The following is a 26,971-nucleotide window of genomic DNA, read 5'->3' on the forward strand; positions in this document are numbered from 1 at the left end:
AATTCCACTCCTGGGAATATACCCCGGAGAGGCAAAAAAGTATAGTCGAAGTGACATCTGCAGTTGTCTGTTCATTGCAGCACTGTTTACAATAGGTAGAATCTGGAAAAAACCTGAGTGCCCAAGAACAGATGACTGGTTAAAGAAGCTTTGGTACATCTACGCAATGGAATACTATGTAGCTGTCAGAAAGGATGAAGTTATGAAATTTACATACAAGTGGTACTACATGGAAAGTATCATGCTAAGTGAAATGAGTCAGAAAGAGAGGGATAGACTTAGAAAGAATGAATTAATCTGGGGAACATAAAGTAACCAAATAGGAGACTAACACCCAAGAATACCCGACATAAGTACCAGAAGGATTACTCCATGGCTTTGAGGACAGCCGCACACGCTAGGGGAAAAGGCAGTTCAGATAGAGAAGGGAGCACCAAATAAAGTGTGTTGGGAGGTTCTTCTCAGGATGGGACATGTGTGATGAGAGTAGACTGTAGTCTGAACAAGATTTCCACTCAGTGTCTCTTTTGCAAACCACAGTACTCAAAAGGAGAGAGAAACGAAGGGGAATGCCCTGCCACAGTGGTAGGGTGGAATGGGGGGATGGGAGTGGGAGGGATACTGGGACTGGTGGTGGTGGAGAATGGGCACTGGTGGAGGGATGGGTATTTGATCATTGTATAACTGAAACCCAAGCACAAAAATTTGTAAGTCTACAACTGTACCTCATGGTGTTTCACTTATAAAAATTAAAAAAAAATTCTTATACTTTATTTTGAATTCTTTATTTTTAATTCCCAATATTCTGTACTGCTACTTTTTTGAATGAGATATAAATCTTTTCAGAGAGTCATAAAAAGATAGTTTTATTTGCTTATTTCTCAGGGTATAAATAAAGGGGCAACGGTTGTAGTGAGCAAAGAAACTGCCTTTTTCATCCTTAGCTGAAGGTTTGATATACATAAAAATGCAGCTATATAGCTGAGAGAAACCACAATCATGTGAGAAGAACACTTAGAGAAAGATTTCTTCCTTGGCTGAACAGAGGGCAGTTTGAGAATCATCCTGATGATGCAGATGTATGATACAGCCACACACACAAGGTCATAATGAAAGTCAGTACAGCACGGACTATAACCAACTGCTCTACGAACCAAGTATCTGAATAGCAATTCTTCAGCAATGGAGAACCATCACACAGAAAATGGCCAATAACAGAACCACAGAACTCCAGACGAAGGCTCACGCCAAAGGGTGGGGAAATAATCAACAAACCAGATATCCAACAACAGATGATGAGAATCCTGCATACTCTGCTGTTCATGATGGTCACATAATGCAGGGGTTTGCAGATGGCCACACAGCAATCATAGGACATCAGAGTCAAGAGGAAAAATTCTGTAGCTACAAAGAGGACAATATGAAAGACTTGACTGAAACAGACCTTGATGGACATGGTCTTGTCATCACTTAGAATGATGTATAGGTATGTGGGGACACAGGCAGTAGTGAATGAGAGTTCTAAGAAAGAGAAATTTTGAAGAAAAAGATACATAGATGTTTTTAAATGAACATCCACCAAGATTGGAACTATTATGGTCAGATTCCCAAGAACACTTAACAAATATGTGATAAACAGAAAGATGAAATCCACAATCTCTAGTTGTGGGCCATTTGTCAATCCCAATATAATGAATGTTGTGACAGAGGAATGGTTTCAAATCACCGACTTCATGGCATTCTTTGATCTTCACATAAAAGTCACAGACCTTGCATCTGAGAAGTAATGTCAAAAGATTAGATAATCAAATACTAACTTACAAATAACAATTAAACCCACTCATATGCACACTATTCTTTCTGTAAAATTTTATAAAAATTGCTCTTTCTTTCTGAAATAATGAATTGTTCTTTTCATAAAACAATGCCCTCCCTTTGATCATTGTATAACTAAAACCAAAACACAAAAATTTGTAAGTCTAAAACTGTACCTCATGGTGTTTCACTAATAAAAATTAAAAAACCCATATATTGTTTTAATAAACCATTCTAAATATAAAAAAATAATAATGCCCTCAAGTTAATGGCCATTAATAGGGAAGTTAGTATTCATTCATAGTCAGTATTCATTCATTCATAGTTAGTATTCAATCAATTCAACTGTCATCTACTACATGAATAATTTAAACATATTTTTTTAACAAATTTAGGCTCCTTATTTTCTAATATTGAAGTTAAGAATACTACATCAGAGAGCTATGTAAAACTTAAATAAGTTAATCATCAGATTAAGGAAAAAATGGCTTAACAGATACCACTTGTTGTTTGCTTTGGGGTACCAAAGTTTCTTTAACCAGTCATCTGTTCTCAGGCACTCAGGTTTTTACCAGATTCTGGCTATTGTAAAAAGTGCTACACGAATCACGAATCACGACCATCCTGTTATTCGTCAATTGCCTCAAGCAGGCCCCAGTAACGTCTCCTTCATCCTAGCCCTGAGATTTTTAAGAAAGTGCTATATTCAAGGCTCTTTAGGAGAATGAGACCCAACATTGTTACTGGTATTTGGCATATTATGTACGCCACGGGGAGTTTGCCAGATTCTGCCATGTGGGCAGGCTACATTCGGTAGCCTGCCAGTTTCTCCAAAGTAGGAATGAGATAATAAGATGTCATAATAAGATGTCGCATTCGAGGCAGCGCGGTTCTGGGAGCTGGGTTTTATAATCTCTGAGTCTTGGCCATTGATGGGATTACACGGCGTTGGGGGGTTCAGTTGGTGAGTGTGACCCCCGTCTACTGGAATTCGGAGGATCTGGGTGGAGGATGCTCAGCCCCGATCCTAGTAGGCTTGGAGATCTCAGCCCTGGGACCCGCATGCCTTTGTTCCTCTGCCAGTACCTTCATATGTGTGGAGAGTGGTCTCAGCATGGTGGTGGCTGGTTCTGAAGGTCTTCGGCTGCCAGGGCCATGGTCGGGACAGGGAGGAAAACTCAACCCTCTCCCCTCCAAGGGGCCCCGGCGGGGAAAGCCAGGCGCAGGGTGTCCTACAATGAATGCTACAATGAACAGACAATTGCAGTTGTCACTTCGACTATACTTTTTTGCCTATCTGGGATATATTCCCAGGAGTGGCATTGATGGATCAAATCGGAGCTCAATTTCTAATTTTTTGAGAATCGTCAATACTGTTTTCCAAAAGGGCTGAAGCAGTCGGCATTCCCACCAACAGTGAAGGAATGTCCCTTTCTCACCACATCCTTGCCAGCACCGGTTGCTTTTGTTCTTGTGGATATGGGCCAGTGTCTGTGGTGTGAAATGATATCTCATTGTGGTTTTGATCTGCATCTCCCTGATGATTAATGATGTGGAGCATTTTCTCATGTGCCTTTTAGCCATTCGGATTTCTTCTTTGTGAAAGTTTCTATTCATTTCATCTCCCCATTTTTTGATGGGGTGAATGTTTTCTTTTTGTGGAGTTCAACCAGTACTTTGTATATCCTTGACATTAACCCCTTATTGGATGTGTATTTGGCAACTATCCTTTCCCATTCTGTAGACTGTCTTTGTATTTTGGCCAGTTTCTTTTGAGGTGCAGAAGCTTCTTAGTTTAAGATAGTTCCATTTGTCTATCTCTGTTTTCACTTGCTTAGCCAGTGGTGTGACATCTTTGAAGACACCATTAGCTTCTACGTCATGGAGGGTTTTGCTTTTTCCTCAATGTACCTTATGGATTCCCGTCTGATGGTGAGGTCTTTAATCCACTTAGATCTTACTTTTGTACATGGAGTTAGGCAGATATCTGAGCCCATTTTTTTGCATGTAGCCATCCAGTTTTGCCAGCACAATTTGTTAAAGAGGCTTTCCCTGCTCCACTTTACTTTTCTTGCCCCCTTATCAAAGATTAGATGCTTGTATGCTTGAGGGGAGATGTCAGTATATTCAACCCTGTTCCACTGGTCTACAGCTCTGCCTTTGTTCCAGAACCATGCTGTTTTAATTATTACTGCTTTGTAGTAGAGTTTGAAGTTAGGGAGGTTGATTCCTCTCATTTTCTTTTTCCCAAGAATTGCTTTAGCTTTTCGTGGGGGCTTATTATTCCATATAAATTTCAGGAGTGTTTGCTCCACTTCTTTGAAGAATGTCATGGATATCCTAATAGGGATTGCGTTGACTTTATACAGTGCTTTGGGAAGTATTGCCATTTTGACAATGTTAATTCTCTCTATCCATGAACAGGAGATATTTTTCCATTTCTTCGTATCCTCTTTTATTTTCTGAAGTAGCGTTTTGTAGTTTTCTTTGTACAGGTCCTTTACTTCCTTAGTTAAGGTGATTTCCTAGGTACTTGATTTTCTGGGGCACAATTGTAAACTGGATTGTTTTCTTCATGTCACTTTCTTCTCTTTCACTATTTTCATATAGGAAAGCCATGAACTTTTCTGTATTGATTTTATAGCCTGCAACTTTACTATGAGCTTTCCTCCCCGCCCCGACCAGGGCTCTGGCAGCTGAAGACCTCCAGGACCAGCCACCACCATGCTGAGACCACTCTCCGCACACATGAAGGTACTGGCAGAGGGACAAAGCCACGCGGGTTCCGGGGCCAAGATCTCCAAGCCTACTCGGATTGGGGCCGAGCATCCTCCACCCAGATCCTCCAAATTCCAGTAGGCGGGGGTCACACCCACCAACTGGCCCCCTGGCGCCGTGTAATCCCATCAACGGCCAAGACTCAGAGACTATAAAAACCAGCTCCCGGAAGAGAACAGTGCAGTCTCCTGCCCCCGCGCCTGGCCGTCCTCACCGGGGCCCCTGGGGGGGAGTGGTTTGAGCTTTCCTCCCTGCCCCGACCAGAGCTCTGGCAGCTGAAGACCTCCAGGACCAGTCACTACCATTCTGAGACCACTTTCCGCACACATGAAGGTACTGGCAGAGGGACAAAGCCACGCGGGTTCCGGGGCCAAGATCTCCAAGACTACTGGGATTGGGGCCGAGCATCCTCCACCCAGATCCTCCAAATTCCAGTAGGCGGGGGTCACACCCACCAACTGGACCCCTGGTGCCGTGTAATCCCATCAACGGCCAAGACCCAGAGACTATAAAACCTAGCTTATTATGACATCTTATGTCATTCCTACTTTGGAGAAACTGGCAGGCTACCGAATGTAGCCTGCCCACACGGCAGAGTCTGGCAAACTCCCCGTGGCGTACCCAATATGCCAAATACCGTAACAACGATGGGTCTCATTCTCCTAAAGAGCCTTGAATATAATCTCAGGGCTAGGATGAAGGAGACGTTACTGGGGCCTGCTCGAGGCAATCGACAAATAAAAGGATGATTTGTGATTTGTGACTTTGTGAACTTTATTATACAAGCCTATTGTTTTTAGAAGTTTCTTGGTAGAGGTTTTAGGATTCTCTAAGTATAGTATCATATCATCTGCGAATAGTGAGAGCTTGATTTCTTCCTTTCCTACCTGGATGCCCCTAATATCTTTTTCTTGCCCAATCGCTATTGCAAGTACTTCCAGTACTATAATGAACAGTATTGGAGAGAGTGGACATCCTTGTCTCGTCCCTGATCTTAGAGGGAAGGCTCTCAGTTTTTCACCACTGAGGACGATGCTTGCTGTAGGCTTGTGGTAAATGGCTTTAACTATATTGAGGAAAGTCCCCTCTATCCCAATTTTGACTATGGTTTTCATCATAAATGGGTGCTGGATCTTGTCAAATGCTTTCTCTGCATCTATTGATATGATCATATGATTTTTATCTTTTCTTTTGTTGATATGGTGGATTATGTTGACTGATTTCCGAGTGTTAAACTAGCCTTGCATCCCTGGGATGAATCCTACTTGGTCTGGTGTATGATCTTTTTGATGAGTAGTTGATTTCTATTTGCTAGTATTTTGTTGAGAATCTTTGCATCTGTGTTCATCATGGATATCGGCCTGTAGTTTTCTTTTCTCGTGGTGTCTTTATTTCGTTTTGGTATTAGAGAGATAGCACAGCGGTAGGGCGTTCGCCTTACAAGCGGCCAACGTGGCCGACCCGAGTTCAATTCCTCCGCCCCTCTCGGAGTGCCCGGCAAGCTACCGAGAGTATTCGATATGCCAAACACAGTAACAACAAAGTCTCCAATGGAGACGTTACTGGGCCCGCTCGAGCAAATCAACGATCAACGGGAGGGCCTTTACCTTTACCTTATTAGAGAGATATGGGATTCATAGAAACTGTTTGGAAGAGTTTCCGTTTTTTCAATTTCCTGGAAAAGCTTGAGAAGGACTGGCAGTAGGTCCTTTTTAAATGTTTGGAAAAATTCGCTGGTGAATCCATCTGGACCTGGGCTTTTGTTTTTGGGAAAACTTTTGATTACAGTTTCGATTTCGTTGATGTTAATCGGTCTGTTCAGATACTCTAGATCTTCTTGATTCAGCTTTGGGAGATTATAGGAGTCCAGGAATTTGTCCATTTTTTCTAGATTCTCTTGTTTCGTGGCATACAGACTTTCAAAGTAGCCTCTGATGATCTTTTGAATTTTTTGGTTTCTGTTGTGATATCCCCCTTCTCATTTCTGATACGGTTTATTAGGGTTCTCTCTCTCTGTTTCTTTATGAGTGTTGCTAGTGGTTTATCTATCTTATTTATTTTCTCAAAGAACCAGCTCTTGGTTTCATTGATCTTTCGGATTGTTTCTTTGGTTTCCATATCATTGATTTCTGCTCTAAGTTTTATGACCTCTTTCCTTCTGCCCGATTTAGACTCTTTCTGTTGATCCTTTTCTAAGGTCTTGAGTTGTGAGGTCAAGTTGTTTATGGGCATCCTTTCTACAGATCTAAGATATGCTTGCAGAGCTATAAATTTTCCCCTTAATATGGCTTTCGCTGCATCCCATAGGTTCTGGTAGCTCGTGTCTTGATTCTCATTTGTTTCCAGGTATCTTTTGATTTCATCCTTGACTTCCTTCCTGACCCACTCGTTGTTCAGCATTGAGTTGTTTAATTTCCAGGTGTTTGATTTGGTTCTCCGTGTCTGTGTGTGATTCACTTCTATCCTCAGTGTATCATGGTCTGAAAGATGGCTGATACTATTTCTATCTTCCTGAATCTCTTGAGATATGTTTTGTGTCCTAGCGGATGGTCTATTTTGGAAAATATTTCATGTGCACTGGAGAAGAATGTGTATTCTTTCTTTTTGGGGTGTAAAGTCCTGGATAGGTCTATAAGCCCTCTCTCTTCTATTTCTTCTTTCAAATCCTTATCTTCTTCTCTCTTCCATTTCTTCTTTCAAATTTCTTGCTCGTTTTTTTTTTGTTGATCTTTCCAGAGGTGATTGGGTGATGTTGAAGTCTCCAAGTACTATTGTGTTGCTTGCAATGTCCTCCTTAAAATCTGTTAGCTGTTGTTTTAAATATTTAGCTATTCCCTCATTAGGTGCATATACATTTAAGAGTGTGATTTTTTCCTGTTGCACAGATTCCTTGATGAAGAGAAAATAGCCTTCACTGTCCCTTCTAGTCTTTTTCAAGGTGAAATTAATGTTGTCGGATACTAGTATGGCCACCCCAGCTTTTTTGCAGGAGCTGTTTGCTTGCAGGATTGTTTTCCATCCTTTGACTTTGAGTCTGTGTTTGCTCTGAGTGTTGAGAAGAGTTTCTTGTAGGCAGCAGAATGTTGGGTTCTGTCTCTGTATCCATTTTGCCACTCTGTGTCTCTTAAATGGTGAATTTAGACCATTGACATTGAGAGATAGTATGGTTATGGGATTTTGTGTCATCTTTTTGTAAGGGTATGTTGTGGTTGTAGGGTTTGTCTTGTCTTATAGTAGCCCCTTTAGCCCTTGTTTTAGGTTTGGTTTTGAGTCTATGAAGCTCCTGAGCTGCTGTTTATCTAGAAAATAGTGTACGTTCCTTCGAGTTTGAGTGAGAGTTTAGCCGGATAGAGTATTCTTGGCAAAGCATTCATTTCAGTGAGTTTTTTCACTTTTATCTCACCACTGCCTTCGGGCTTGGAGGGTTTCCTCTGATAGGTCTGCTGTGAATCTAAGGGGTGCTCCTTTGTATGTGATTTCCTTTTTTGCCCTTGCTGCTTGAAGTTTTGGATCTCTATCGGCAGCATCGATCATTCTAACTATAATATGTCTTGGAGTGTTTCTGTTAGGGTCTCTTTTAGCTGGCACCCTTCAGGCTTCTTGAATCTGAATGACTGTATTGTGGAGCTCTGGGAATTTCTCAGCGATGATTTGTTTAACAATGGTTTTTTCATTGGGATTGTTTCCCTGAGCTTCTGGTAGTCCAATGATTCTAATGTTGTTTCCTTTGGAATTGTCTCCTAGGACTCTGATTCTCTGGAGAGCTATTTTGAGGTCCTTTTCCACTGTTGTTGCATTGTTGGCTTGGTTCAGCTGATCTTCCTGCTCACTGAGTCTTTCCTCAGCTGTGGTCATTCTCTTTTTGAGGGCACAGAGTGAGTTTTTGATTTCATGTATGGAATCTCTGATCCGTGCCATTTCTGTGTGAAGCTTTCCAATTTCTGCTCTCATTTCTTCCTGTATTTTGTCGATTGAGTGATTGATTGTTTCTTTCATGTCCTCTTTCAATTTAGCGGATATCTGTCTGACTGTTTCATTGAGTTGATTGAACATCTTAATGACTTCATATCTGAATTCCTTGTCAGAGAGGTCCCTAAGGTGGCTAGCACCCACTGAGGCTTCTGGACTTGTTTCCTCGTCGTCTCCCTGTGGCGGGGATTTGTGTTGTTTCTTGATGTTGTTGTGTAGGTGTAGGGGTTAGATTTCTTGGTTTGAGTAAACTACTTGCGACCCAAAATTAGGCCTCGCACACTTTTTAAAGCCACGCCCACTTCTAAAGTGGCCACACCCTTAACAGATACCTGATTTGTGTCCGGGGAGCAATGACTGGGTGGGGAGAAGAGACCAGCTTGGCTTGGGCGGTGGAAAGGGAGAGGCAGAGAGGCTCAGTTCTGCTTTGTCTTCTGGCGTTCGGGGGACGCCTTGGGGCTTGCACGGTGAAATCCAAGTCCCAAGTTCGAGAAGTGGCCTGGAAAACTGACCTGAGTGGGTGGGGAGAAGAGACCAGCGCGGCTTGGGCAGCGGAAAGGGAGAGGCAAAGAGGCTCAGATGTGCTTTGTCTCCCGGCGTCCGGGGGATGCCTCTTAATAATATTTTTATAGTATTATAATAAAAAGTATATTCAATCAACTTTTATCCACTGTAAAACAGATTTTAAAAGGTCACAAAATCAACAGCTACTATCATGTAAACTCATCCATCACTAAGCTTTACAGATTCATGATTCAATCTCAGAAAAGATGCAAGCCAGGCCACAAAAATTTATAGATATACCAGTCTCCCAGCTGAGAAATCTGAGGCACTCCTGCCCTGCAAACCCTCAGTAGCCGCACCAACACCTTACAGCTTCTGCCATGTCAATGACCCAACTCTGCTACTTCTCCACGAATCTCTGAAGGGACACAAATCTGACCAAAATTCCAAATTTTCAGTCTTATAAGTCCCAGGTCTTCTGAGTGCAGGGGAGAAACCTTCCCCCAGCTTCTACTTCTGAACTCCTGGCAACCATAGTCACATCCCAAAGCTGCCTTCATATAAATTCATGGGCTCAGTTTTACAGATCCTAAAGTTTCTGGAGTCATTTTTTCACAGCCATGCACTCAGCACGTGAAATCTCCAATATCCACAATACTTAAATTCCAGTAGGAATACACCAATATTTTTATAATGTAATTGTCTTAAAAATTAAATCACCTTGAGATACACAGTTACAAAGTTGCTCACGATTGGGTTTCAATCATATATGTTCCAACACCAGTCCTTCACCGGTGTACATTTCTCACCACCAGAGGATCACACCAAATTAGATTCGAAAATAACATAGAAGCCAGATAAATTCAATAAAGAAAATCACAGAAGACTCAACTAATAACAAACAGCTTAGTAGACCCTAAGAGGACTTAATGACCACGTGGTCAGATATAATAATTTTCACAAAAAATTTTACTGTAGTATTTTTGATAATTCCATTAGCCATTTAGTTGTAACAAACACTATAAAATAAATTATTCTGTGCCTGCTAAGGAGCCAGGTGTGGGGGTGGAGGGAGGAGTGGTCAGTAACATGGGGACATGGTGGAGGGAAGGTTTCTAGGGTGGTGGGATTGGTGTTGAAACATTGAATGCATACTCATAACAACTGTATTAAAACAATTTAGTAAACCATGCTGTTTAAATAAAGAAAAAAGTGTCTCTCAGAGTAGCAGACTGGTGCATGGGAAACAAAACGTTAGGCTAGGGAACATTAGTGGAAGGGATTTGTGAAGGTGAAGGGATTGGTGTTGAAACATTGTATGCCTGAAACTCAATCATGAATAACTTTGTAATCTTACATGATAAATAAAAATGTTTTAAAAAGAAAGAAAATATACAGAAATGAATACAATTTGATAGTCAAAGTTTTTATAAGAAACTAGAAAAATCAAACATAGGTTAGGGAGGATAAGAAAAAAAACCAGAGCAGATTAACTAGAATTTCAGATACCAAGTAAATTTATTGTTTCTAAAATTCGTATATAGACAGATGCTAAATAAAATAAACTGATAGGTATGTTAGATTTGTTTAATATATTATAGCTATGTGGCTGGAGCAATAGCACAGCGGTAGGGTGTTTGCCTTGCACGCAGCCAACATGGCCGGCCCGAGTTCGATTCCCCCGCCCCTCTTGGATAGCCCAGCAAGCTACCGAGAGTATCTCGCCCGCACGGCAGAGCCTGGTAAGCTACCTGTGATGTATTCGATATGCCAAACACAGTAACAACAAAGTCTCCGATGGAGACGTTACTGGGCCCGCTCGAGAAAATTGATGAACAACGGGAGGACAGTGACAGTGACAGTGTAAAATATTTATGTAATATATACAAAATAATATTCTCTGTTTCACCAATCTTTTTAAAAATTTTTAAAAATTATTTATTTATTTATCTTTCAAGTTTTATTTATTTTTTTAATTGAATCACCTTGAGCTACAAAGCTTTCATGTTTGAGTTTCATACAATGATTGAACACCCATCCCTCCACAAGTGTATATTTTCTACCACCAATGTCCCCAGTATCCTTCCCTTCCCCCCTCCCCCCAAGCCCACCCCTCCCTTTCCCTCTATTGTAGACAATTTCCCTCTTACTCTTTCTCTCTTTATGTTAGCCAAGTTTTAAAGGGACATTTGTTACAAATTTAGATTACCACTTGCCATTCTTTTTATTTTTCTTTTTTCTCCCTGTTCTCAGCAAATAGCAATATTAAAACCCAGGTATTCAAGAAGATAACTTGAAATACACTGGTTTACCTTTCCTCGTTCCCAAACAGTACATTAACATGCATCTTCAATCCAACAATGCATAAATATCAACACATTATACAAAATCCCCATCATTTCTCAACTAATCTCTGCTTTCTCTCTTCCCTCACTCTACATTTTCCTTCATAGAACTTCAAAGATTTTATAAAAAATAGTCAATGTACCACACCAATTAAAATGCAATAATAGTTTGCTATCCTCCATAGAATAAAGTCTGTACTTTGCTCTGTAAACACTACTAGTAATCGCCTACTATTCTCACTTTATTTCATGATACCTTCTTTCCTGATCTTCCAGGAAACCCTGTGTTGGACCTTTGCACATACTGAGCCATCTTCTGACTCTCCTTTGTCTGAAAACTCAATACAGAAGAGCCTCTTGCCACAGTAGGCTCATCTCAAAGGAAACCTATTCAATAGCTATTCCCCTGATCATTCAGTTTTACCAAGCTTCCTACTATCAACCATTCAAATGTACAACAGTCTTTTAAAAAGACTTCCTAATAATACAACTTCAAATTATAGTTATTTCCCTCTTACCACCAGATATCATGCTAGTTCCACTTGGGACATGAATGTAAAATCTTTTCTTCTTCCCCCAGTCTCAATTATTGCTCACTAGCATGAGAAATTGAGCTGGGTTTGAATTTTATGACCTCATCCCCACAATTCCAGTACTCTATTCTGGATTTATTCCTGGTCTTTTTTGTCATTTTTCTTGAAGTAACATTTGTGATTTTAATGCCAAGACAGGACCGAGAAGATCAGCCAAAGAACTCCACATCGGGACCCATGGCCTAGAATGGAACGAACAGGGTGACAGACTGTCTGAGTTCATCAAGTCCACCAAAACCATCCGTGGTAACTCACAGTTCCAGAAGACCGAATCTAAACATTGGACATGGGAGTCACCAGGTGGACAGTTCCACAACAAAATTGACCACATCATATTCAATCGATGGTTTTGACTGACTGATGTTGCTGTTGTCCCAAAATTCCAAATGAGATCAGACCACTGTCTCCTTCATGCAAAATTTTACTTCATGGAGCTGGGAGAAAGGGCTCCGAAGTTTAAGAGAACTCCCAGAACGATCACCAACTGGGAGCTCTTGGGCACTATTGCGGCAACCTGGGAAGATGCCATTGTTGATGACAACGGCGTGGAATATGATTGACTGGTTCAGCACCTCCATGATTGTGCAAGGAATGCCGAGAGAGAGATAGCCACAAAAAGCTGTCTGTCTTCGGAAACTCTTGAGCTCATTTGTCAATGTGGTTTGACGCAAGTCTCAGGCAACCACAAGCTAATGTCTGAGCTCACAAAGCAGTGCAGAGAAGCCATAAAGTAAGACCTCAAAGAGAGAAGAGCTGCAGTGCTGGTCGATGTGGCAGAAGCCAGGAAAGCATCCTTCGCCAACTACAAGACCAAGATGACTGCCCTCCAACCTCCTGATGGATCTATCACATCTTCCAGAAGGACAATGGAGAAGATTATCCATGACTTCTACTCATATCTCGTTGATAGCCACATCCAACTGCCCACATAACAAATAACACAGAATGAATATGTTGTTTCCAACGTTCTACCTTCCGAAATCTGACATGCCATTTCATTGGTAAAGAAGCATACAGCATCTGGTCCAGACAAGGTCAGACCCAAACACCTAAAGAATCTGCCAGTAGTACTTGTCAGTACACTGGCTCGGCTCTTCACATGCTACCTGTATGAATGCAAGTTTTTGTCCCAGTGGAAAACCAGCAGGACTGTTTTACTGTACAGGAAGGGAGACATCCACAACACTGTCAACTATCACCCAATCTGCCTGTTGTCTACAAGTTGTTCACTTTAGTCATCCTGAATATGATTCGCAGAACACTGGACAAAGGACAGCCATGTGAGCAAGCCTGATTCTGAAAAGGATTCAGCACAATCAACCATATCCACACGGTAACCAAGCTCATTGATGTTTCTCGGGAGTTCAAGATGAAGCTCTGTCTAACATTCATCGATTTAAAGAAGGCCTTTGATTCTACTGAGAACTGAAGTGGTAATTGGAGCCCTAGCCAAACAGGGCATTCAAACTCAGCACATCAGGATCCTCTGTGAACTGTATTATGGATTCACCACCAGAATCACACCATTCTACAAGGAAGTGGGGTTCGGTAGGGCAATACCATTTCACCAAAATTCTTCATTGCCACCTTCGATAGCACAGCAGTAGGGCGTTTGCTTTGCACGCAGCCAACATGGCCGAGCCGGGTTCGATTCCTCCGCCCCTCTTGGAGAGCCCGGCAAGCTACCGAGAGTATCTTGCCCGCACGGCAGAGCCTGGCAAGCTCCCCGTGACGTATTCGGTATGCCAAACACAGTAACAACAAAGTCTCCAATGGAGACGTTACTGGGCCCGCTCGAGCCACCTTTGAGAACGTCATATGACAACTGGAATGGAAAGGAATGGGAGTGAAGGTAGGTAGTTGGCAACTACACCACCTCCACTTCTCTGATGACATTGTTCTAATTACATCAAACATTAGCTAAGCTGCAGAAATGCTGGCCGACTTCGACCGTGAGTGTGGAAAGATTGGACTGCAGTTGAATCTCATGAAGATAATATTTATGAAAAATGGACTACTTCCTGTCATTCCATTTGCTCTCAGTGGAATGAACATCTCTGAATGCAGCATTATGTCTACCTAAGTCGAGAACTGAACATGATGAACAACCTAGCATCTGAGCTGCACAGGAGGAAAAGAGCAGCGTGGAACACCTTCAAGAGCATCTAAGAAATAGCTAAGAGGACAAAGAACCTATGGCTCTGGGCACATCTCTTCAACTCCACCCTTCTCCCTGCACTAACATATGCCTCAGACACCTGGGCCCTACAAAAACAGGATGAGAAAGCTATTTGGGTCCCCCAAAGAAGAATAGAAAGAGCTATGCTTGGAGTATCATGTTTCACTCAAGTGAGAGAAGGAATCCGGACTTCCGACCTCCATCAACAATCAAGAATCAGGGACACTGTTTTGTTTGCCAAGGCATCGAAAATCAGATGCTCTGGACACGTAATGCGATTCAAAGACAACCGCTGGACTAGAGCTGTTACAGACTGGATTCCATGTGACATCAAAAGAATGCGTGGCTGCCCACCTACAGGATGGTCAGACTTCTTTGTCAAGACCCTGAACAAACAGTTTGAGGCTCTTAGTGTTCTTGTAGTGAGCAGACGTCATTTGGCTACAGTAGCATGAGACAGGGACAAATGAAGATGTTATTGGTGCCTGCAAATCGATGAGCAATGGGATGTCAAGTGATTAAATGATCAACATTTGTTTGAATATACAAGTTTATATGCTTTATAATTATTATAGTACCATTGCACAACAACAACCAAAGTACTAATATATTTCACCCAAATCCAGTGAACCCTTTTAGCCCACTTTGAAACTTCAGCGTTATGATCACTCTAAGGGATTGTTTTTATTGAACATTGTCTATTCCCTTGTTTGTTTCTTTATATGCTACATAGAAGTGAGATCATGTAGTATTTATCCTTACCTTTCTTATTTATTTAATTTGATCCTGTCCACTTACATGTAATAAAATTGAAGTAGTTATTCTCTTTTAAGGAAAATTACTTACATTTAGATTTTGATGTCTTTATATTTTCTTTTGTTGCAGTCGACTGTTACTTTTATATCCATTACTTAGATGTCTTTGCAACTTACATTTAATATAAAATAAATTAAAAAATTGCTGTTTTATCACTGGAATATTTTATCAGACTATTTTAAGAAAAACAAAAATAACAAATGAATCTGAAATTCAATTATTTTAACTCTAGCACTGTCCTCCCGTTGTTCATTGATTTGCTCAAGCAGGCCCAGTAATGTCTCCATTGTGAGACTTATTGTTACTGTGTTTGGCATATCAGATACGTTACTTGCCAGGCTTTGCTGTGCGGGCGAGATACTCTTGGTACCTTATTGGGCTCTCCAAGAGGGGCAGAGGAATCAAATCCGGGTCACCTCGGTCGGCCACGTGCAAGGTAAATGCCCTACCCACTGTGCTATCACTCCAGCCGATTATTTATTTTAATAGTTAGTTCCCCATATTCGAGAACTTCCAGGACTGTGCTTTATAGCTTATGTAATGAAGATACAACAGTTTTTTTTGCTGCCCTGCAGTAAAACTGGCTAAAAATCGAATATTACAAAACATTCTAAGTGTTTTGACTTAAACGAACAAAACCCTCAGCATTTGGCGTCAAATTAGATTAAATTCTAATGTAGATCTATTTTCTCAAAACTGAAACACATGGGCACTTTTAGGGAAAAAAATGAAATGAACCACAAAATCCACACATCCGTGGATAGATTGACAAATTCAAATAGCATAATGAGTGGTATATTTAAAGAATTTGTACTTTCCAGATCAGATGGGCTGGAGCAATAGCACAGCAGATAGGGTTGCCTTGCACGCGGCCGACCCGGGTTCAATTCCTCTGCCCTTCTCAGAGACCTCAGCAAGCTACCAAGATATCCCACCCACATGGCAAAGCCTGGCAAGCTACCTGTGATGTAAACAATATGCCAAAAAACAGTAACAAGTCTCACAATGGAGATGTTACTGGTGCCCGCTCGAAGAAATCGATGAACAACAGGAGGACAGTGCTACAGTGCTACCAAAAAAAGTCACAATTTTCCCTTTTCTTATAGTTGAATAGGTTTCCATTGCTTATATGCAGAATTTTTGTATCTAATCATCTTTTGTTGGCCATTTATGTTGTTTCCAGATCTTGGCTGGTCTTCATATCACTGCAATCAACACATGTGTGCACATAATGCCAAACTAGCTTGGCATTATGGAATAGAATTTCTGGGTCATATGATAGCCCTACTTTTGTTTTTTTCAGAACTTCCATATTATTAGTCAAAGAGGTTGAATCCAGTTTGCATAACAATGAGGTTTCCTTTATCTTCGCATCCCTGCCAGCACTTATTTCCATTATTTTTGATAAAGGCCATTCTTACCAGTATGAGGTAATAACTCATTGTTGTTTTTATTTGCATTTGCCTGATAATCAAGGAATGTGAGCATTTTTCATTGCATACTGAAGACCGTCTGTGTGTCTTCTTTGGAGAAGTGTCTCTTCAGCTAGGTAGTTATGCTTTATTCTGTAGTGAAGTAACTATTACCTTTGATATAAACACATTTGTCTCTTTTTTCTATATTTATCAGTACTACTGAGACTCCACTAATATAATGATGCATAAAATGAATTTTTTCCCTCTTAGAACTGGCTTTATTTCACCTTGGAAACTAACCACATGACAAATTGGGTTGGATAAATACATTGTCTACATCTCTTGGAGCAAAAGCAGTTCAGAATTTCCCTTGTAAACAGTGACAATAATCAGGCAAACAGCTGTATGCAATAAGGATAAAATGAGTTTTGTCATTTGCAAAAGAGGCATTGAGTGGCAATCATGTTTGGTCTAAGTCTACTTTCAGCATGCTTCTCCCATCCTGGGAGGATCCTCCAAACATCCTTTATTTGTTGCTCCTTTCTCTATCTGAGCTCCCTTTCCCCCTAGAGTTTGTGGCTGGCCTCCAAGCCATGGAGCAAAACTCCTGGTACTAATCTCGGCCACTCTTGGGTGTTAGTCTCCTATTTTGTTATTTTATGTTCCCCAGATGAATGCAATCTTTCTATGTCTGTCCCTCTCTTCCTGACTCATTTCACTTAACATGATACTTTCCATGTAGTACCACTTGTATGTAAATTATATGACTCCATCTTTTCTAACAGCTACATAGTACTCCATTGTGTAAATGTACCAAAGTTTCTTTAACTAGTCATCTTTCTTGGGCACTCAGGTTTTTTCCAGATTCTGGCTATTATAGAGAGTGCTGCAATGAACAAACAAGTGCAGATGTCACTTCGACTATACTTTTTTGCCTCTCTGAGATATATTCCCAGGAGTGGTATTGCTGGGTCAAATGGGAGTTCAATTTCTAATTTTTTGAGAATCGTCCATACTGTTTTCTAAAAGGGCTGAACCAGTTGGCATCAGCATTGAGTTGTTTAATTTTCAGGTGTTTGATTTGGTTCTTCTTGTCTCTGTGTGATTCACTTCTATCCTCAGTGCATCGTGGTCTGAAAAGTTGTTTAATACTATTTCTATCTTCCTGATTCTATTGAGGTATGTTTTATGGCCTAGCACATGGTCTATTTTGGAAAATGTTTCATGCTCACTGGAGAAGAAAGTGTATTCTTTCTTTTAGGGGTGTAAAGCCCTGTATAGGTCTATAAGCCCTTTTTCTTCTATTTCTTCTTTCAAAGCCAATGATTCCTTGCTGAGTTTTGTTCTTGTTGATCCATCCAGAGGTGATAAGGCGATGTTGACCTCTCCAGCTACTACTGTGTTGCTAGCAATGTCCTCCTTAAAATCTGTTAGCAGTTGTTTTAAATATTAAGCTGTTCCCTCATTAGGTGTGTATACATTTAAGGGTGTGATTTCTTCCTGTTGTACAGATCCCTTGATGAAGAGAAAATAGCCTTTGCTGTCCCTTCTAGTCTTTTTCAAGGTGAAATTAATGTTGTCGGATACTAGTATGACCACCCCAGCTTTTTTGAGGGAGCTGTTTGCTTGCAGGATTGTTTTCCAATCTTTGACTTTGAGTCTGTGTTTGCTGAGTGTTGAGATGAGTTTCTTGTAGGCAGCAGAATGTTGGGTTCTGTATCTGAATCCATTTTGCCACTCTGTGTCTCCTAATTGGTGAATTTAGACCGTTGACATTGATAGAGATTACTGTTATAGGGTTTTGTGTAATCTTTTTGTGCGGGTGTGCTGTGGTTGTAGGGTTTGTCTTGTCTTATAGTAGCCCCTTTAGCCCTTGTTTTAGGTTTGGTTTTGAGTCTATGAAGCTCCTGAGCTGCTGTTTATCTAGAAAATAGTGTACGTTCCTTCAAGTTTGAGTGAAAGTTTAGCTGGATAGAGTATTCTTGGTGAAGCATTCATTTCAGTGAGTTTTTTCACTATATCCCGCCACTGCCTTCGGGCTTGGAGGGTTTCCTCTGATAGATCTGCTGTAAATCTCAAGGGTGCTCCTTTGTATGTGATTTCCTTCTTTGACCTTGCTGCTTGCAGTATTATGTCTCTATCGGCTGCATCGATCATTCTAACTATGGTATGTCTTGGAGTGTTTTTGTTAGGGTCTCTTTCAGCTGGCACCCTTTGGGCTCCTTGAATCTGAATGCCTGCATGGTCGAGCTCTGGGAATTTTTCCGCGATGATTTGTTTAACTGTGACTTTTTCATTGGGATTTTTTCCCTGAGTTTCTGGTATTCCAATGATTCTAATGTTGTTCCTCTTGGAATCGTCTCCTAGGACTCTTATTCTCTCTAGAGCCATTTTGAGGTCCCTTGCCATTGTTTGTTTTTGCCTGTTGGTTTGGTGCAGCTGATCTTCCAGCTCACTGATTCTTTCCTCAGCTGCGGTCATTCTACTTTTGAGGGCACATACTGAGTTTTTTATTTGATCTATGGAGTCTTTGAGTTGTGACCTTTTTGTGCGTAGCTTTCCAATTTCTGCTCTCATTTCTTCCTGTATTTTCTTGATTGTCCGATCCATTGTTTCTTTCATATCCTCCTTCAATTTACTGGATATCTGTCTGACTTGACCAACACGTTTCTTCTCTCTCTTTCACTTTCTCTCTCTCTTACCTCTCTCTCTCTCTCTTTCAGTCTTATTTTCTTTTTAGGCACTGTGGTTCGCAATACTGTTACTAAATCGGTATTATATCACTTTACCTCTTTTCTGCACTCAGTTTTTGTCCATTTCCAACCATCATTGTCACAGTGGTCCCTTCTTTGTCCTAATTGTACTCCTCTTCACTCTCTGTGGCAAGCTTTCTATCATGGACCAGTCCTCCTGGCACTTGTTTCTACTGTCTTTTGTAGTATTTACATAACATTTTAAAAAATAACCCACAAATAAAAGCAATCATTCTGTTGTCCCTCTCCCTCTGACTCATTTCACTCAACATGACACTCTACATGTCTATCCACGCATCAACAAATTTCATGATTTCATTTTTCCTAACATCTGCATAGTATTCTGTTGCATAGATGTACCATAGTTCCTTTATCCACTCATCTATTCTTGGTCAGCTGCATTGTTTCCAGATTCTGGCGATTCTGATTCTGAATAGTGCTGCAATGAACATAGGAGTGCAGATAGCTTTTATTCATTGTGGTTTTGGGCCCTCAGGGTATATTCTCAGGATTAGTATTGCTGGGTCATATGGAAGCTTCTAGTTTTTTGAGGAATGTCCATATTGTTTTCCAGAAAGACTGGACCAATCAGCATTCCCACAAGCAGTGAATGAGAGTCCCTCCTTTTTGATGCATGAGATGATCTCTGTGGTGTGAGCTAATATCTTATTACTTTGATTTTTGATCTCCTTAATAATTAGTGATGTAGAGAACCTATCAATGTCCTTTTGGCCATTTGAATTTTTTTATGAGGAAATTTCTGTTTCTGTCTTTTCCCAACTTTTTGATGGGGTTGGAGTGGGTTGGAGTGATAGCACGGCGGTAGGGCATTTGCCTTGCACGCAGCCAACATGGCCGACCCGAGTTCCTCCGCCCCTCTTGGAGAGCCCCGCAAGCTACTGAGAGTATCTCGCCCGCAGGGCAGAACCTGGCAAGCTCCACGTGACGTATTTGATATGCCAGACACAGTAACAACAAAGTCTCCAATGGAGGCGTTACTGGGCCCGCTCGAGCAAATCGATGATCAACGGGAGGGCCTTTACTTCACTTTACTTGATGGGGTTGTATGTTTTTTTTTTCTTGTAAAGTTCTACTGGTGCCTTATATACCTTGGATATTAACCCTTTATCAAATAAATGTTGGGTAAATATATTTTCCCATACCATGGGTTGTCTTTGTGTTTTGGTCATTGTTTCCTTTGAAATGTATAAGTTTCTTAGTTTAATGTAGTTCCATTTGTTTATTTTTTTTTCACTTGCTTGGTCAGTGGTGTTTCATCCTTTGAAACTTAGGTTTATTGGGTTACACCCATCACGGTGCTCCCAAATCACTACCATTCCTTTGTTTATCTGTAAACTCTTCTCTGAGTCCTCCTCCCCAACCAGTTAATCACCTTTTTCCTTAATCAAATTCTGCTATCTTGTAAAATCAGATCCTTCTAAGGACACTGAAATTGTACTGTAACTTATGCCTTTTGCACAGTTTACCTTAAACTTTACTTTTTTGTCTGAACATAGGAAGACAGTTAATATTATGCTTTTGTAAATTGGGAGTTAATTGACTCTAAATAACATTTACTCCTGGGCATCTGGTTTCTTGACTCAGTTCCCTTAGTACCTAGTATTCCAAAAGCAGAGTCCTGATGAGGGATTGAATAGACCCAGGACAAACTGTGAGATACCCTGGCATCAAAATGGGTCAGGTCAAGCACCATAATACTTAACTATAAGTTAAGAGCATGTTCATGGACAAAATCTGTCATGATCTAAAAGAGGTAACTGGATGAGGACCCTGCTGGGGTTAGGAAGGCTAACCTGGCCTGAGGATTGTGATCTGGAACATATAGTGAGATGTCCTCAGGAAGAACCAAACTTTAAGTTTGATATATCTCTTACTGTGCTCAGACAGAATGACATTGTTAGAAATATTAGAAGTAGATTTACTACAAGTATTTAAGTAGATTGCTAGTTGAGGAAAGAAGAAAGCGACACACCCTGGATGAGATCCCTTAAACGAATCTCCTAGTAATCTGGAGTAATCTCTTTAGATGAGATTTTATCCTGGAGGAGTGGCCTCATATCTCTGTTGATTTGTTAATGTTCAACCCCACTTTTGTATTATCACCCTAAGTGATTGCTACATAAAATAAGATTGTAAGATCGGAGGGGGATCTGAGAGCTAGGAATGAAGGGAGCTAGGAATGAAGGGCGAAAAAGATTTAGGAATGAAGAGTGTGTGAGATGGGAGAGAAAAGAGATGGCAACTAGTAGGCAACCAGCTTGGTCTTCATTCTTCCTTTGTCTGCCTATCGCCAATAGCCATCCTGATCCAGTCCATCCACAGCGGCTTGAGAGCACTGAATGCGGGTGACTAGAAAGAGTCTCCCAGAAAGTCTGTGAACACATCCTTACACTTGCATATTTTTTACAGCTCTTTAAGATGCCTTTAGCTTTAATGTCATGGAAACTTCTGCCTATGTTTTCCTCTATGTACCTTATTGATTCAAGACTGATGACAGGTCTTTAATCCACTTTGATTTGATTTTTGTGCAATCTGTTAGAAAAAGGTCTGAGGTTTTCTGTGTGTTTGTTTTCATATAGCTGAAAGTTTTCCCACCATCACTTGTTGAAGAGGCTTTCCTTGCTTTGTTGGGGTCTGAGGCCGATACTCCCTCCTTCAAACCACACAAAGAACCCAGCCAGTAGTGCAAAACATAAGCAGAGTTTATTCAAGCCAGGTAGCAGAGGTCAAGCTCTCAAGCTCACAGGCCAGAGCAAGACCCCGAGCAAGGGAGATGCTTCAGGTTATATAGGCAGTGATTATTCCATAGCCTGCACTTACAAATTCAAAGAAAAACCATTAGTAAAAATGTAAGTTTTGTGACCCAAATGAAAACATAATTTCAGACAGCACAAACAGTTATGGATGGGTCATCTGGACACGTTCCAGGATGTTCTGGTGACTATCCGCCCCCTGTCCGTGCAGGGTGGTTTCTGATGTTTGGGTTATGAAACAATTTGCCAAAGCTGAGTTTTTAGCCCAGATGTCCTTCCCTTGTAGATGGTCAAGGGGAGAGAGAGTGGGGTTATGTATCTTTGAGAGAGGGAAGATTGCTCTATGTAACACTGAAAACTAAAAAGCAGTCAAGAGAAGAGATGCTAACCCTTTCCAAACTAGACCAGACACACAAGTCATGGCTCACCCATTTTCATGGGGCCTGTGCTCCTGCCCGTTTGCAGGTCAGTCTCCAAAGGCTCATCCTAACAGTCTGGTTGGGCACCAACCATATCCAACAGCTTCACTTCATAATTTTTGCTTCTCTATCAAAGTTTAATCATATCCTTGAAGGGCTGTCCTGGGATATTCAAGTCTATTCCATTGATTTGAGAGTCTGTATTTATTCTAATGCTCTTTTTTTTCAATGCTTCCTGACCTCTCCGTATTCCTCCTCAGTCTAAAATCTCCTGAATCAGAAAGTGTGAATTAGTGAAAAGATTTGTCTGAGTTTGTGTACTAAATACTAGTGTGTAATCTCTACTTTCTGAATTCAGTCATGGTTTATGTCTTTCTAGTGCATCAGATAAACAATTGAAAGATGAGTAGGGTAAAGCCAGGTTGAAAAGGTCAAAACTTCAGATTTATAATTATAATTATTCCTTTTTTTTAAAATCAGCCACATGCCGGGTTGCTCCTGGATCTGTGCTCAGGGATCACTTCTGGTCAGGTTTAGGAAAATCACAACCTAGGATATATCAAAGTTGAAAGCATATAAGGCAAGTACCCTACCTGCTGTCCTATATCTCCAGCTCCATATATTTATCCTTTATTCATAATGGATGTTGCGAATTTCTTATTGACATTATTTTTTTCCTTGGTATCTACAGAAAGCATTATAGTGAATGGCTGATTACAAAACAGAATGCAAATATAAAATGTCATTTACATTTCTTCCTTCCCATTAACATCTTTAAGTCTATTAAACTGGGTAAAAATATTACATACAGGTACATGTATTTTGAGAATATGATATTTTGAGAATATGAAAGTCTATTTGGAAAGAGTTTGGACCTGAACTTTTATAAACCAATTTGTAAAAATTTTAAGCAAACAGAATTACAGGATATTTAATTAATTTATTTATTTTAAAATTATGACTTTTTTTTGCTTTTTGGGTCACACCCGGTGATGCTCAGGAGTGACTCCCAGTTCTGCACTCAGGAATTATTCTTGGTGGTGCTTGAAGAACTATATGAGATGACAGGGATTGAACTCGGGTTGGCTGCTTATAAGGCAAACACCCTCCCACTGTACTATCACTGCAATCCCTAAAGGAACATTTTAGTTTACATTTATATCTTCATGAAAAGTGGAAGGAAGGGGAAAATGAGTTTTATTAAACGGGACAATGATAGGTTTATTCCTGCAGACATAAATGTTAATCACTGGTTAATCACTGATGTTCCTGGGAAACTTGGGACTCAGATCAGAACACATCAGTGAGTGCAAGAAGGTTAGTTGAGCACCAAAAGAGTAGAAAATCAATGCTGTCTAGATTTTGCAATTCTGTACATAATAATGGACAGAATCAAGTAATAATATTCTGTAAATAAATGTTATTATTTACTGCAAATTTATCCCCATGCATTTCTGGGAATAAACTGAACTAAAACAAGATTTATTAATAGCTGTATCATTTGGGACCTCTAGGTGTGACAGAATAGGATTTTGTTTTATAAAACTGACTACCATAATTTGGGAAAATAAATTGAACATTGGGAATTCTTTCAGAAGTCATCATTTTTAGTCAGTTTTCCTTTAGTTCTTTGAGATAGATGCAATCCTTTTAAGCATGTCTTTGAACGCTTGTATCACTTGCTTGTTTCTCAGAGTATAAATGAAAGGGTTCATTACAGGGGCAACTGAAGTGGTAAGTACTGACACCACCTTGTTAAGAGCTACCCCTTCTTTTGCAGATGGTTTAACATAGATAAAGATGCAGCTTCCATAAGTAATAGAAACCACAATTACGTGGGAAGAACAAGTTGAGAAAGCCTTTTTCCTTTGCTGGACAGAAGGGAACCTGAGAATGGTCTTGATGATGTATGTGTAAGACATAATGACACAGGACAAGGTGAACATGAGGACTAACACAGCGAGGACCAAGACAAGTTGTTCTAAAACTTCTGTGTCAGAGCAGGTGATCTTCAGGATAGGAGCAGCATCACAGCCAAAGTGATCTATGACATTAGAGTCACAAAACTCGAGAGTAATGCCCATGCCAAAAGGTGGAATAATAATGATTAGAGTCATCATGTAGCAGCTGATAAGGAGTTTGGTGCAGACTTCATTGCTCATAATGGTTGTGTAATGCAGGGGTTTGCAGATAGCTACGTAACGGTCATAAGACATGGCTGCCAAGAGAAAAAACTCTGTTGCCCCTAAGAGAACAACAAAAAATAGTTGAGTGGCACATGCATTGTAGGTCACTATATTGTCCCCAGATGCCATGGTGTAGAGGAATCTGGGAATGCAGACAGTTGTGAATGAAACTTCCAAGATGGAGAAATTCCGGAGGAAAAAGTACATGGGTGTTTTAAGGTGAGAATCCACCAAAGTGAGAGTGATAATGGTCAGATTCCCGACAATACTCAACAGGTAAGTTAGTAACAAAAAGATAAAAAGCAGAATCTGTAGAATCGGATCATCTGTTAGTCCCACCAGGATGAAAGTTGTTATTGCTGTATAATTTCTCATTACTTATTTTTAACTGTGGCCCGGTCTGTATGCAAAAAGAAAAAATAAATCAGATCAAAGAAAGAGGCTTGATGTAATTTAGTAATTGGCTGAGGTAAAGAATGTTACATAAACCAACATATTTTTTGTCCTGTTAGACAAGAACGCTTGTAGAGTGTTAATTAATTAAGTTTTTATATCATTGGGCAATATTGCTAAGCATTACACTGCATACCAGCCAGCAGATTCTTGCTAAAGATTCATACAAATTTTTATATGTAGAATTAACTCAATAATGGTTGTATTAATAAATAGAAATTAAATTTTTACATTATCTGTGTTTTTGAACAGAAAAATTCTGTCATAAAATATACATGATTTGTAATTTTATGACAGCAAAACTTTTTGATGTGCTTGTCATCTTAGTTCCATGTGAGATAAACTGCTAAAATTGTAAAGTTAAAAAAATGGGTCTTGGAACACTGTATGATTGAAGTTCAATCATGAACAGCCTTGTAATGGTCAATCTCATGGTGTTTCAATAAAACATTTTTTTCTCCCTTTAAACTGTTTCCTTTTTTTGCTATTAGAATCAGCATTTACCCCCTCCCCAAAGTATCATAGGTCTGTTTTCTCTCTTCCAATTTTAGTTTTTTATTTTTTGTTTGCTTTATGTGTGTGAGTGACAGGGGCAGATTGAGGAATGGGGACTACATCCAACAATGCTTGGGAGCTATGCTGTACTAGGGATTGAACTTCCCTTGAGCCCCTCACCCCCTTCTCTCTTCCTAATCCCTCCCCTTAATTTACTAAATTGTACAAAAACACTCTCACAGTTCATTCTGAAGACAGAATCAAAGCATTTCTTAGAGTCATACAAGTGAGATATATTTCCTTGTTTAAAACCACTTGGAGTTTCCAGATTCTCTTGGTATCAAATTCAAACTCTACTTTGATTCTCATGATATTATTACTGTATAATACTCCTGACTTACTGCTTACTAATCCAGCTATACCAACCCATATTTAGTTGAATATGCTGATTCCCCCAAGCCCTGTCTCCTACCCCCTCCACACACCTGAGGGTCTTCTTCCACCCCTCCCCCCCTTATAACCCCTCACCAGGAACCCATAGGGGTGCGGCGTCTATAGAAGTGGGTGTGGCCTAATTTGGGGCCACCAGATGCTCACGCGGCCACAGGTAATCTACTCATACCCAGCATCTCGTGTAACATCTCAGTCTCCAAACCTCCACACCAACACGAAGAAACAACACAAATTCCCACCATGAGGGGAGGACAATGAAAAGAGTCCAGAAGCATCAGTAGATGCTACTCACCTAAGGGACCTCTCTGAGAAAGAATTCAGATATGAAGTAATGAAGATATTCAATGAACTCAATGAAACAATCAGACAGATACCCAGTAAATTAAAAGATGGCATGAAAGAAACAATAGAGGAAATACAGGAAGAAATGAGAGCAGAAATTGGACAGCTACTCACAGAAATGTCACGAATAAAAGATTCCATAGATGAAATAAAAAAATCAGTCTGTGCCCTCAACAGTAGAATGGCCACATGTGAAGACAGAATAAGTGAGCTGGAAGATCAGCTGCATGAAGCCAACAGGAAACAACAAACAATGGCAAGAGACCTGAAAATAGTTCTAGAGTGAATCAGAGTCCTAGGAGATGATTCCAAGAGGAACAACATAGGAATAACTGGAGTATCAGGAGGTCAGGGAAACAATCCCAATGAAAAAGCCACGGTCAAAAAAATCATTGCTGAAAAATTCACAGAGCTGGACATTCAGCCATTCAAATTCAAAGAGCCCGAAGAGTGCCAGCTAATAGAGACCCTAACAAAAACACTCCAAAACATATTATAGTTAGAATGATGGATGCTGCGGATAGACACACAATACTGCAAGAAGCAAGGTCAAAGAAGGAAATCACATACAAAGGAGCACCCCTTAGATTCACAGCAGACCTATCAGAGAAAGCCCACTAGGTTCAGAGGCAATGATGGAATATAGTGAAAAAACTCACTGAAATGAATACTTCGCCAAGAA

At 40.4% G+C, this 26,971-nt stretch overlaps 1 protein-coding gene and 1 pseudogene across 1 annotated transcript; both read right to left on the bottom strand.

Annotated features, from left to right (window-relative positions):
- Positions 1 to 813: 813 nt before the first annotated feature.
- LOC130029104 (olfactory receptor 6C2-like) lies at positions 814 to 1,717 on the bottom strand (annotated as a pseudogene).
- Positions 1,718 to 23,982: 22,265 nt separating this feature from the next.
- On the bottom strand, positions 23,983 to 24,921 carry LOC130029269 (olfactory receptor 6C2-like). Its single transcript, XM_056120196.1, has one exon. It carries the CDS (start codon positions 24,919 to 24,921, stop codon positions 23,983 to 23,985), a length of 939 nt encoding a protein of 312 aa, XP_055976171.1.
- Positions 24,922 to 26,971: the final 2,050 nt, after the last annotated feature.

The sequence above is a fragment of the Sorex fumeus genome, unplaced genomic scaffold (assembly GCF_029834395.1).
Source record: "Sorex fumeus unplaced genomic scaffold, SorFum_2.1 ptg000042l, whole genome shotgun sequence".
Taxonomy (NCBI): Eukaryota; Metazoa; Chordata; class Mammalia; order Eulipotyphla; family Soricidae; genus Sorex; species Sorex fumeus.